We start from the raw sequence: 13,532 nt of genomic DNA on the forward strand, positions 1-13,532 counted from the left end.
CTGTAGAATTTATCTGGATGCCCAGGCAAGACCGGGCGAAGTTTCTGAATGGTCCCATGTTGGGATGATGTCATCAGGCCTTGAGTACTACATTTTCACTAGTACAAGATATATACACAGAAACACAACTGGAGAGATGGCACTCTGGGGACTGCAACTGTTTCAATCTCTTCATCTCATGAACCTGCTGTGCTATAAAATCTACAGCTTTTTTTCTTTACAAGAAAACTGTGCAGACCTGTATTGCTTTTATTTTTGCTTTGTCATTTTTTTTCTTGCATTGGGATTGTGGGGCACATTTTAGTTCACCCTTATTATGTTTCTTTCTATTTGTGTTTAGTTGAAGCTAACCATAGTACAGGTATTAATTGTTGAATTTATTAGTCTTTACTTTCATTATTATTATGGCTCAAAAGAGATTGAACTTATGAATAAGTTGAAAACTTTGGTACCCGTCAGTAAGAAGAAAACAATATTGGCAAACAGCATTTTGCGAACAGTGATATAAGGTTGGATTTTAGCACATGATGAATGTTGCAGTAGGTTTTTATTTGGTACTGAAGTAAATTTCATGATGTACATAATGTTAAAGAGCAGCTGGCTAAGGTGATTATGTAGAATTTTTGTGATGTCTCCCTTTGTTAAACTGATTATATCTATTTTCGGCAATAACTTAAGGACGACAACATTTTTGAGTCCTCGGTTTTTATATAAATGCTTTTTTTTCCTTGTTGAAAGAGGTGATATTCTAAGGTTTTATGAAATTCATTCTTAATGCAAACAGAAGTGCTGTAAATAACTTTCCTTAACTACATGTACATTCTTAGAAAAGAGAATGAAAAAAAAGATATATATATCTATATGTAGATATATAGATATATATATTATTTTTTTTATTTTTTTATTTTATTTGGAAGGGTAAGCAGTCAGTAGCATCTCTAAATAATGAAGGGGATCGATAACAACATTGTTAAAATTAAATCCCAAAAGAGTTGCCATGATGTGCCCTGTTACTTAGATTAACACTGTTAAATTTGTTGTGTAGTTGTTTAGACCTGATAACTGTACTAGTGTCATACCAGCATATTACCTATTTAAACTATGTGCACAGCTTAAAAGTCTAGTTCTATTTTTGTTGATTTGAGGATAAAGACAAAAATACCCAAAACTAAAAATAAGCTACAGTTTAATATTTAGCGTATTTTAAGACTGACATGCATCAAGTTTTTTTTCTTTATATTTAAAATAGGTCAAATAATTGTCCAGTCATTTCAGCTGCTCTGCATATCTGTATTCTTTTTCTTCTGCTTTGTTGTCTCCAGTTACTGACATATGCCATACAGGAAAGGCATCATTCACCCTATAATTATAATTGTTTTTTTTTTCACTAATTAGGGATGCAAACCATTTGTTTTAATACCTCAGTGCTCTAACTATCACAATAGAGAAGATAAAATAAATTATTTATTGTAGAAATAATAATAACAAGGGTATGGAACATCATTGCACTGTGACTGGTAGGGAAAACTGACAATTTCCTATTTGCACAAGCTTTTTTTTTTTTTTTTTTTGGCTGTTTTATATTTGATCCTCTCTGGGGAAACTTATGAAGGATATTTTAATTTTGTTTTTTTAATATCAATTAAAATTCCTACAACAACAACTAGAAGTATGACTTGATGTATATGGCATTAACGCCTTACTGTTGTGTGCGTGTGTGTAGATATAGATATATTTCTATATCTACACACCAAGTTTTTATAATTGTATTAACTGTTACATGTATAAAATTGGTACTTTTCTTTTCATACAGCCAGTACAAGACACTGAATGCTACATTTCTGAGACAAAAGCTGCTGCACTCCTATTTTTTATAAATATTAGTAACAAGTAGTGCTACCATACGTAAACTAGGAACAATATAGATATTACTGAATAGGGAGCGATCATACTGACTTAAAAGAAACAATTTTTATTTTTAAATCTTCCTTTATTGTCCTTGTGTGAATGTGGAAAGTCACTTTTTTGTTTTGTTCAAATAAAATTCTATTTTTTTTTTAACATTGAAATTAAATCACTTTAAATAAATCAAACCAAACAGCTATGTGTAATTAAAAAAAGATAAAAAAATATAAAAAGTAAACGTGTTTCCCCAAAGTTTAATCTTTAAAGTCAGGGGATTTTTTAAAAGCAAATATTTTGTTAATGTTGATAATGTACTGTACTTCCATATATTATATATATATATATATATATTTACATATATATAAATATTTTCTTTCCATTCCCAGTCACCTCATAGAATATTCTTTTGTCCTTACCTGTATCTTACAGTGCAAATAGTGGCTGTTGTGTAATTGTGCTTTCCTGTTGCTAACATACTAAATTCATTTTCTCTTTTATTCTAGTAAATATTGGTAGATGTGTAGAAATTAAAAGTACAGACACAATTAGATGTAGTTCTTCGGATTTAGGACCAGTAAGGATAGAACTTTCTTTAAATTAAGAATGATTTTTAGACTTTTTTTTGATGAAGTATATATGATTTGTTATTTTATTGATCTGAAGTGGTTTCAACTAACCAAAGGTCTCACAATGCTAAAAATGCTGGCAATCTCTAATAGGCATTTTGCAGATCTCCCTACCCTCCCTTGGTTTTAAAAGGGGAATGCCATACTACCTTAAATGCTAATGCTATATATGCAAAACTGGATTTTTTTATTTATTTTTTAAAGAGGGAGGCATGGTATATAAAATGATTTTACTAAGATAAAACAAATATTTTTTTAAGAATGCTCAGATGAAATAGATAATCTGTGTGAATATGTTTTACATGTTGCTATATAAGAGTCCCATTGCCCCATAGATGAAATGTGGAACCTGCTAAATGTTTCAATGTGGCTACCACGATCAAGGTTTGCTCTAGTTCCCTGCTCATCTAGTGCTTTCATGGTTTTGTATACTCTCTAGCACAAAGTTTAATTGTCTCTTTATTTTACTCAAGGGCAAAGGGTCGTGCCTCCAGAACACAATTATAAAATTGTGTTTTTTCATTAGATTGCTACTCCAGCATCAGTTGTTGATCATTTTCTTGTTGAAGGCATCCAAAAATTGCAATTAGAATGATGTATAGAAACCATTACAATTAAAGAATTAATTTTACTGTAGCACAACTTCACTTTTATTTTAGCAATTATACTTAATTAACTTCATTGAATTAACTTTTTTAGTAGAACTCATATTTATTACTTCTGATCACCAGCTGACCAGTGAATGTTTTAAGCAATACTAACTCTCATGGTAGCATAAGTATCATGCTTGATTCTTATGCCACGACTGCTGTTTATTTAACTGGAAGTCATTTCAGAAGACAATCGCATTACAAGCTATCAGTTGTGGATTTTTTTTATTATTATTATATGTTCTAATCCTTCTTCCACATAACAATGTCCCTCTGAATGCACATTAAAAATTAAGTGCAGGGGATACTGAAAAAGCTTCTGAATTAACATTATATGTATTTTGAATTTTTAAGCATAACTTAGTTATGATCTTAACGTTTAATTTTATTTGATATTTTTGCCTGCTGGAAGTAAAGCAAACAATACATTATCCCAAAGTCTTTATATTACATATACATTATTAGCATGTTACGTTTACTTTAGTGGATGAAGAATTACTTTGTTGCACATATCATATACATCTAATGTCTTCTTTTAATTATGTGATGCATCACCAAATGGAACCCATTTTTGTTTGACTGTATGCATTTACTATAAGTGCAGGAGTATTAGCTATGCCAGCATAGATGATTCTGGGTGAAACAAACAGTTTTAAAGCAGCTGTGATATCTAACGGTATCAGATCTATCAGCAATTGATTTATATTATATTTGCTTGCTGCTTGGACAACAGGTGCTTTTATCAGTGACACAGATTTGACAGATGTTATGTAAGGTGACCAAGTATATCCTTACATACACACATACCATCATTGTAATGTGATGCATAAATATATGAATGTTATTAAATATTGTTCAATATATAAATGGACTTAAATATTGTCTTATAGTAGTTTGATGATGACCTCAGCCTTTCCTCCATGTGTTACTTGTCACTCTTGTTAGTTGGTAAAGTATGTACCATTAGAAACTCTCCTTCTCTGCTGGTTGGAGAAAAATAAAAAATGATTAAGTTCTAGTAGCCTTTCATTTTATAAAAAATGTTGAGCTATATTACGTGAAGTATGAAGATAGATAAGATGCACTTTGGTAGTCTCCAAAAATCTTTTGGGTCTTGTATGTTTTATTATGTATTTTTTAGTTTAATGGAAACGTTTGGGCATGTGTTCCACAGTCTAGATACACACAACAATAAAAATACATAAGGTTTCATCTAGTTGAGTGTCATTGACTCAAAAGGTCCAAAAAAAGCAAGGTCCACTTGAATATTTTTGTAAGGCATTTAAGGCATTGTTTACACCTGCGGGGGTGGTTGGTGTTCTGAGTTTTTACATGCCCCTTTAACCTAATATAGTGGCCAGGGGGGAGAGGGTGATGCACATGCTGCATTTTTCAGGAGAAAATTACATCACAGGTGGATTCGTTCAGCAGGCAGTACCATTGCCAAGCACCACATATTTAAGTGAATGGGGACACTCCACGACCTCCCTGGAACTGCATGCAATGCACACCACTGCAGCATCTTTTCAGGAGTTTAAATAGGCATTCTGGAGGTGACATATCACCTCCAGGCCATCTGTCAAATGCCTCAGAATAGTTATATGAGTTATAAAATTTTGATTGGAGCAGTTTTACCAGTCGCAAAATACTGTATATACCCATTCCAACTGAATTCATTTTAAACTGGCATCTTAGGTTGTGTCCATTTATAACTTGGTTGATGTTAAACTTTGTACATTTTGATGATTTGGCCAACTGAAACCCTAATGTGTGCGGCCTCCTTAGTTCAGACAGATCTGTGGGCTCTGCTCACTTTCCTAATTGATTTCAGGTATTTAAGCAGAAATGTCCAAGTGCTTGCTTGCAGTCTTAGATTATTTTCATAGGACTCTGAATCCCCAAAACTTGAGCTGATAAGATATGCAAACTCAGGCAGAACATGCATTGTTCTGTTTTGTCCAAACTTCCTCTAGCTTCATGACAGCATCAGTGGTCGAGAGGTAAATGTGCAGGTGAATTCACGATCTAAGTATAAAAGCTGTTGTCAAAATTTGCATAACAATGTGCCTTGGCTTTTTTTTGGTTTCCAGAGATCCTCTCTAAATAATATGAAACTGTAAAAGAAGGTGCCTGAAGGCAGTTTTACAGACCTTTAGCCATTTAGGCCAGTGAGCAGGCTTAGTTTAAAACATTGTCCTTCTGATTGCCCTGCCCTCTTGTTATATAGAAAAAAATACAAGCCCTTTTAACCTGTGCTACAGAAAAAAAGTACTCCTGTCTAAGAATTGTGTTATCTTAACTTAAGGAGGAGGATCATGATTAAGGCGGCTAATTATCCCCCTTAGGTCATAATCAAAGCTACTTCAGCTGAAGTCATGAGGCCCAATGACAAAACATATGATCCCATTACTAACAGCAGTGAAAACCAAGGGTAAATATTGGAGGACATTTTTAAAGCGGAGTTCCACCCAAAAGTGGAACTTCCACTTTAAGCATTCCTCGCCCCCTTACATGCCACATTTGGTATGTAATTTTGTTTTTGGGGGAGTAGGTGCTTAGTTTTGACTGCCACTTCCTGTCCCACTTCCAATTTCAGGCCACCTAGGTGACTCCTCCTCTCCCCCTCCCTCTCAGCAATCTTCTGGGACATGTCACAGGCCCCAGAAGATTGCATGTCCACTCGGTGAGCACAACGCAACTCGCGCATGTGCATGTGCTGTGCGCACCCGGCTGTGAAGCCGCAAGCTGTCATGGCTGGTAGCCCACAGTTTCAATGGTGGCACTGTGGAGAGGAGGGGAAGAGGAGTGAGGCTCTGTGTGGCTGCATTACTGGACTGTGGGACAGGTGAGAGTTTATTAAAAGTAAGCAGCTACACTTTTTGAAGCTGCTGACTTTTAATAAACGAAAAAAAGTCTGGAACTCCGCTTTAAGTAATTTTTTCTTTTAGATGGGACCAGGGTGGACAGGTGGGGTTCTTTTATTTTTAATCAGTCCATGTTAAGGTGACAGCAGTAAGGTAAATCAGCCATCGGCCATACATTTAGAATAAAATAAGGCACCCATTAATGAAACATTTTAGGAAGGAAGGTATAAATTGTGAGGAAGCGCTGCAAAATATTTAATACAGTAGACTGGATCTACAATAATATTATAAAGGGGGCCTCAGAAATTTTAGATAATTAATTGGCAAATAACAGCTACATAACTTTATATTTTAAGTAAATGAATTGGGAATGTGTGTCTGTGGATAAAAAATCTTTGTAATAGATAGCTTGTAACTGTGCTTGAAATCTTTATCGACATAGAGGCTAAATTCTTCATAACACAAGACTGGGAAAGCCAGCTGAGTATTGAAGAATGCCTGATGTCGCAGGTTGCGTAAATATATACTGTTTTTGGTAAATAATGTAGGAATAATACTAGGATATTTGTTAGGATCAAATCATTTGTGAAAATGTACTAGCAGTTCTGAAATATTTTACAGTTTCAATAGATTTAAACCATATTCCATAATAATAATTTTGTTGTTAAAACTGCAACAATAGCTGGTCAGTCCAAACTTCGTTCTACTACCTATATTTGATTTTTCTCCTGTACCTTTTAAAATGTTCCTTATAACTAAGACAATGGTTCAGCTTTACTTACATAAAACTGTGATGGCAAAGTGAACTGGGTGAGCCAAATAGTTTTCATTTGTGGGTTGGCAAACCCGACAAAGATATCATATATGTGGCTACAACTTGTAGCTCTTTAATGTGAAAGCTGACAGGTATACCTGTCAGCTTTTATATTGTCAATAGTGTGTCATAGATGAGTAGAACCCCCTTGTTTGCAACCTGTAGCTGACTTTCTGTTGCCTACTTTTTTTTATAGCAATTAATGACTGAAACTACTGACTACTACTGAAATCATTTAATGTCATGTTTTACTACCAATGACAATGTTAGTTTTAGACATCCATGAAACCTGTTCTTGAAAAAGATTGGCACAACAATGCTAATCAGTGCCTTTGTATAGTGGAACGAGTAATGTACAAGCAATACTGGACTTTAAGTGCACTGTTATCTTGAAATATGAGTGAAGCGCCTTCATATTACACTGAGGTAAAACCTTTTTAGAATTGCTAGGCCTTCAATGACCTTTTTCGTGAGCATTGTCTGTTTTATTCTATTTTTTTTTTTTATTATTATTGTCACTATGGATTGAGTATTTCCAATGCCTTCCTAATGTTGAACTAAAGGACTTCATGAAATCCTAGTACTATAAACACATATAAATGAACTATTTAGCACTAAGAGTCTTTTACATATAAAGGAATGGTACAAAGATACAAAAAGCTTGTTAACTGAACTTAAAATATAAATGGAAAAAATAGCTTTTGTCTGTTTTAAAACACAATTGCACAAACACTAGTATAAATAAAAACTTATTTAGAAAAATATATTGTGTTCCAAAACAAGATTAAGCAGGACAAAATTTCATGGTGTTCAGATAGCTACCCTTTCCATACTAGAAGACAAGTACACTTACTTCTAAAAGTTATTTTATTCAGATCAACTTCTAAGTGCAAATACAGCAAATTCATGAGCACGATCCCCTTGGTTAAAATGAAGCTTGACCTATCCTTTTTTTCCTAGGTTTCATTTTGTTCACCTAAAGTTGAACTTGTAGCTTGGACTTTAAGGTAGCATGGCTCTGTCACTGTCATTTTGTTTCATTGTACAGCAGTTTACAACCGATGAATGAGGCACATTGTACTAGACTAGGTCAATTGTTGGGTAATTGTTGGTTATGACGACCTGAAAGGTGTACTAATTTGTATATTGTTTTTGTTTTTCAGGAGTAAAATGCCATTTTATATTCTTAAGTGTGAATGAGGGCTAGGGATGTAGCCACACAGATGTTTTAAATGTTTGCCATAACATAAGCAAGACTTAAGCAATATTATTTATTACATTGGTAATGTGTCATCCATTGTTTGTGTGATGTACAACTGTTTACAAAAACACTAACTTGTATTTAACTTGAACAATAAGTGTCTTGTATGGTATTCCTTTGAAGGTAATTCTACCATGTCTGTTACTTATGTAAAATGATTTTCTAAGGAACTTAATGAATCTGTGATAGCGCCAATGTAATTTTACTTTACCAAGATATTCTGTACATGCAGTTCTGTTTTACAGAAGCTATTCATAAGTGTTCAGATATCTCACTATTAACTTTTGTGTAATCACTAAGATTTCAGTATGTTAAGCAATACTTTCCTACACTGTAATGACTTTACCAAAAATAAACTAAAACTTAAAAAAGAATTACAAAGATTAAGTCACCCAAGTTGCCCGTTCAAATGTATCATGTATTATTGAACAATCAGAATGTACTGTTCTGTAAGTGAATTACAATTTATTTTTCATTTTTTGTCTTTTTCCGATCTAACAGGGTAGATAGGGAATAACAAGAAGAGTCTCCAATGCTTACTATAAACTGCACAAAGCACCCAGTGCAAGATATGTGTGCCTCTATTGGAATGAATGAAGGCTGATAAATCTAGAAGCTTATGCATTATTTAAGCTCTAGATTCCTAGGTTTTCAGAATGGCAAACAAAGCACCACTGGTGGTTCTACGTATCTTAACTTAAATTAACTTTATTAATGGCACTGTGGCAGACCTAGCCCTTACTTTTATACTTTAGTATGAACTGATGAGAACTTTGGTAGTGACAATTTTTTTAATATATATACATATGTATGTATCTATATATATATATATATCTCTCAAGCATCGCATCTTTCAGGTCTTTGTGTATGGCTTCTCGAAGCCTTGTTGTAAAATAATGTGGATGGGGGTCTCTCACATAATCGATGTGGAAAGTATAATTTTATATTTGTATTTTCAAATAAATAAGTTTGTGAAAGGTTTCCATCCTCTACTGTGGTCCAGAATTCAATGTGTTTGTCTGACAACAAAAAAAAGAATAAATAAAATAATTTGTTTTGAAATGTCTTTGTCTTTTCGTAAGAAGTTGAATTGTTTAAAGTGTTTGCTATTACTGTTACTTTAAATTAAAGCATACGCTAACTTCTTGAAAGTGAGCCAAAATGGTAACAAAAATTCTGAAATTATTAGTTTTGTTTTGATTTCCATTACTTAACAAGTTTAAGATCTTAGGTGTATGAAGTATGCCTTGTAAGAATTAATTTAAATTCTAACAAAAGGCATACCTAATGTATTGTTTTTTTTGTTTTTTTTTTACTTTTCGATAGAGTGAAGAGCTATTGCCTGTCAGGTTTTCAACGCTTTCTGTGTGCCCATTAGTGAGATTCACGCTCTCTTTGTCCTGTTTACCTTTCTCATTGAAAGTAAAATAAAATACGCAATTTTGGGTTGTCACCAGAACAATGGTAGAGAAAAAATCTTCCAATGGGGACACTAATTCTGCTGACATCCAGGGATTCCCTCTTTTTGGCGGTATTTATACTCGCACATATTTTGGCTATGGGACAGGAAGTGAAGGGAAATCTCCCCAATGGAACACAAAAGCCAAGGAAAACCCTGACAGGGGATTATAACCCTCCCTTACTCAGATTGAAGTAAGTCTTTGGTTCCATTTTAATTACCTTGGGCATATCTTGTGTATCCTACTCTCCCTAATTTACATGCTGTGTCCGTTCAGATGGACAGCCAAGGCCATGCTCTGTGATGCTGAACCAGTATTATTGACACCTGTGTAAATGAGTGTATCACAACATAAGCTCCAGTAAATCCCCAAGTGGAAGTGTTTTTTTAGGTTTTTAAATAAACGTATTTATTTTTAAACTCTTTAAGAGTAGATACCCCAAATTCACTCGTTCCTCCCATGGCACTCATTCGCTTTTTTTAATTGAATTTGTATGGTTAAACTTTTTTTGTTTTACACATTTGTTACTTTATGTAGCCTGAGTTTAAAAAAATGCACAAAACTTAAAAAAAAGCTTTCATTTTATTGTTAGATTGCTACAGCACATTCTGATTAGCCGATTAGTCCTTTTATATGCAGATAAAAGAAATGTCCTTTGATCACACTTAAGGTAAGTTTCAACAATCTCCAAGAGAAAAAATACAGTTTTTTAATCCTTTTATTTATAGGATTCACACACAATGATGGTACAATGAAATTAATCTCATAATAAAAACAACCAAGGGCAAAGAGAGGGCTCAGATATCTAAATTGCATTTACTGAAAAACTAAATGGCAAAGGGGTTGATTTACTAAAAGCACATAGACTTGCATTTTGTAAGTGCAGTTGCACTAATTTTTCCCTGGGGTTAGTGAATGTGGCAAAGCTCTGCTGATTCCCAGCATCCAATTATGTGCAAGCAAAAATCCTGCTTTTTTATTTTTAATCTGGATATTTTTTACAAAGTGAAGCTTCACCATATTAAGTGAGCTCTGGGGAAAATGAGTGCAACTGCACCTGCAAAGTGTACAATCTACTTGCCTCTAGTAAACCCCAAAATATGCAAAATATTCCAACCAATACAACAGTTTGAACAGTTAGTAATTTTATCAAGAAAAATAAATAAAATCCTTTGTTTTCTGAAGTTTTATGTTTTACAGGTGGAGTGGTGGAATGTAGGGGGGGTCATAGAAAAAATTAAAAGTCAGCAGCTACAAATACTGCAGCTGCTGACTTTTAATATTCGGACACATACCTGTAACAGGGTCCAGCGATGCAGGGGAACAAAGCCCCCCCCCCTCGTTCCCCGCTCTGCTCGTGGCGCCGTCATTCATGCTGAAGCCACAGCCGGGCACCCACTGCGAATGCGCGACCGGCGCAGGGCGCAGTGATACTCCGCACAGTCATCTGGGACACGTGACAGGTCCCAGATGACTGTGCGGCACAAGGGGAAGTGATGTCACCAGCCCGAGCAAGGAAGAAGGCAGACTACGAGGGACCCCCTAGCAACAGGTATTTAAAGGTGAGTAAAAAAAAACATTTTTCCAATTATTTTATTTTTTATTTTTTTAAAGATTTTTAAACACTTTTTTATTTTTTGGTGGCAACACCACTTTAAGGAGCAGTGGGGAACATAAGGACCAGGTATGGGGTATAGTAACGATGGTAGATAGAGGAAAAGAGACAGTGAGAGGGGCAGAGGTCAGTGGGGGGGGAGGGCATTGAGCAATTAGACTGTGTGGGGGGGGGGGGTGGATGAGGGGCATAGGCCTAAGGCCTTGAACCTTTAGCTTATGGAAATGTGACCAATTGGGGTGTGGTGGTATGTCAATATAGCCAAACTTTGAGCCATCTGAAATGGGGGGGGGGATTGTTTTTTGAAGTAGGATGGGTCAGTTAAGAAGTGCATTTTCCGTGAGGGGGGGTTGGTATTCAATCCATTAGAACCATGTTTGTCTGAGTTGTTCTTCCCTTTCCTTCAATGAGGACATGAGGTCCTCCATTGTCAGGATTTCATTAATTCTTGTGAACCAATGCACTATTGTTTTTTTTTTTTTAAACAAAATAAAGGTGCTTTATTGTTGTCAAAACAAATAAGACAGCATACAGGTTAGCTTGAAACAAAACCTTAAAAAATGCTTGGATCCCATACAGAAGGTAAGGACAGACACAGCCGTAATTATCAGAGTAATTGATTAAGTACATGTTTGCAATCAGAGATGAACAGCTACAGGATTGAACAGGAGAAGAGATTTGATCTGTAGCTAGTAAACATATAAATACCCATACCCCACCCTTCTAGTCTCTATGTGCTCGCCCATGCGGCCCACACCTTGTCATATTTCCATTGGCATCCTCTATTAATGTAGGCTAATCTATACATGGGTAGGGCTGCATCTATCAAGACTTCCCAGTAGGAGAGAGAAGGGAGGGTGACGGATATCTACTTCAGGAGAATCTCCTTTGCAAAAAACAGGAGGTAGGATATCGGCAGTTTCAAGTGGTGGGAACGTTGCACATCATCATGGATCCCCAGCAGCGCCAACTCAGGTGTAACTGAAAGGGACAACTATAGCCTAAGATTAATTTCGCTAAAGACCTCTGACCAAAAAGATGTTTTAAACGGGCATTCCCAGAACAAATGCAGGAAAGACCCCACTTGTGTCCTGCAGTTTGTCCCTAGAGGAGATTGCCAGTCTGGGTCCCTGTTCCAGGCAGTCATCTCAGTCCTCCCTGTCCAGTGACGGTAGATCACTCTGCCACACCTTCCACAACCCCTCCATCTCAGGGGAGTCAAAAGCACAATATACAAGGTCAATAGGGAATTATCCAAGTCACCGGGGGAGACTAAGTCTTCTATAGGGTCAGTCTGGAGGAGCAACGGCTGGGGAAAATGTGCTCTAGCGGCATGTCACAGTTGAAGATATCTAAACCACATCCACTGGTGCAGTTGAAATTTGTGAATTAAGTCATCCATGAGGAGTAAAGCTGCTTGATGCATGACATCTCCCAGGGTTACAATGCCTCGCCTGGCCCAAGCCTGGGGATCAGGCAGGGTACGGAACTGTTGCAAGCTGGGATTACCCCAAAGTGGTTCGGCCGGCGACAGCTTATTGGGTTGTACAAATCTACGTCTAGCAGCCACCCACACTCTCCATGTGGTCATTGCTCCAGGAACCTGCGTGTATGCCTTGGGGCCTCTATATGCAAAATTGCATAAATCAAATAGGGAACCCAAACTAACCACCTCCAAACAAGTGGCCGCATTCGATCTCGAGCCCATGAACCACCACTGGCCTGTTACCAGCATTTCAGCCCAATAGTAGACCTTAAAGTTGGGTAAGGCCAGGCCCCCAGGCAAGGCAGAAGCCACAGGGTAGAATGTGCCAGTCTGGGGACGCCTCCACACCAGAGGAAGGACCCCACACATTGTTCAATTTCTCTAAAAAAGGAAACCAGGACCCATATCGGACAATTCCTAAAAGAATTGTTGAATTTGGGCAGGAGAAGATTTATCCGTCCCAGTAAATTGAGTAGCATATGGGCCCAGGATTTACATTTAGCTTTTAGAGTTGTCAACAAGTGGAGAAGGTTCTTATCCATATAGTCAATGGGGCGTTGTGTCACTATTACCCCCAAATAACGGAATTCCTCTACCCACCGCAAGAGGCAGCAGTCTTTACCGCATCTGCATTTTTGGGGAATGGGACCGACTTGGATCAATTTATTCAAATACCTGAGAAGGCACCAAACTTGTCCATAATACGAAGAGAGCGACTAATGATGAGGGGCCAGCGTAATTAAGATACAGCAATGCGTCGTCCGCATACAAGGACAGCCGCACTTGCAACTTTTCCAGCCAAAGGCCCATAATGTCCAGAGCAGACCTGATCAAAATGGGCAGGGGCTCCA

General features: G+C 36.4%; 1 protein-coding gene across 11 annotated transcripts in view; it reads left to right on the forward strand.

The window, feature by feature from the left end:
* The window catches only part of MSI2 (musashi RNA binding protein 2), an 845,284-nt gene extending 836,102 nt beyond the window's left edge, over window positions 1-9,182 (forward strand). For all 11 annotated transcript variants that reach the window (XM_077482429.1, XM_077482423.1, XM_077482428.1 and 8 more), the window contains one exon: window positions 7-9,182. In XM_077482429.1, coding sequence (XP_077338555.1) covers window positions 7-68 — 62 coding nt within the window. In that variant the 3' untranslated portion in view covers window positions 69-9,182. The remainder of the gene's footprint in view (window positions 1-6) is intronic.
* Window positions 9,183-13,532: the final 4,350 nt, after the last annotated feature.

Source organism: Lithobates pipiens, unplaced genomic scaffold, assembly GCF_037356315.1.
Source record: "Lithobates pipiens isolate NorthernLeopardFrog02 unplaced genomic scaffold, aLitPip1_a1.2 Scaffold_16, whole genome shotgun sequence".
NCBI classification, from domain to species: domain Eukaryota; kingdom Metazoa; phylum Chordata; class Amphibia; order Anura; family Ranidae; genus Lithobates; species Lithobates pipiens.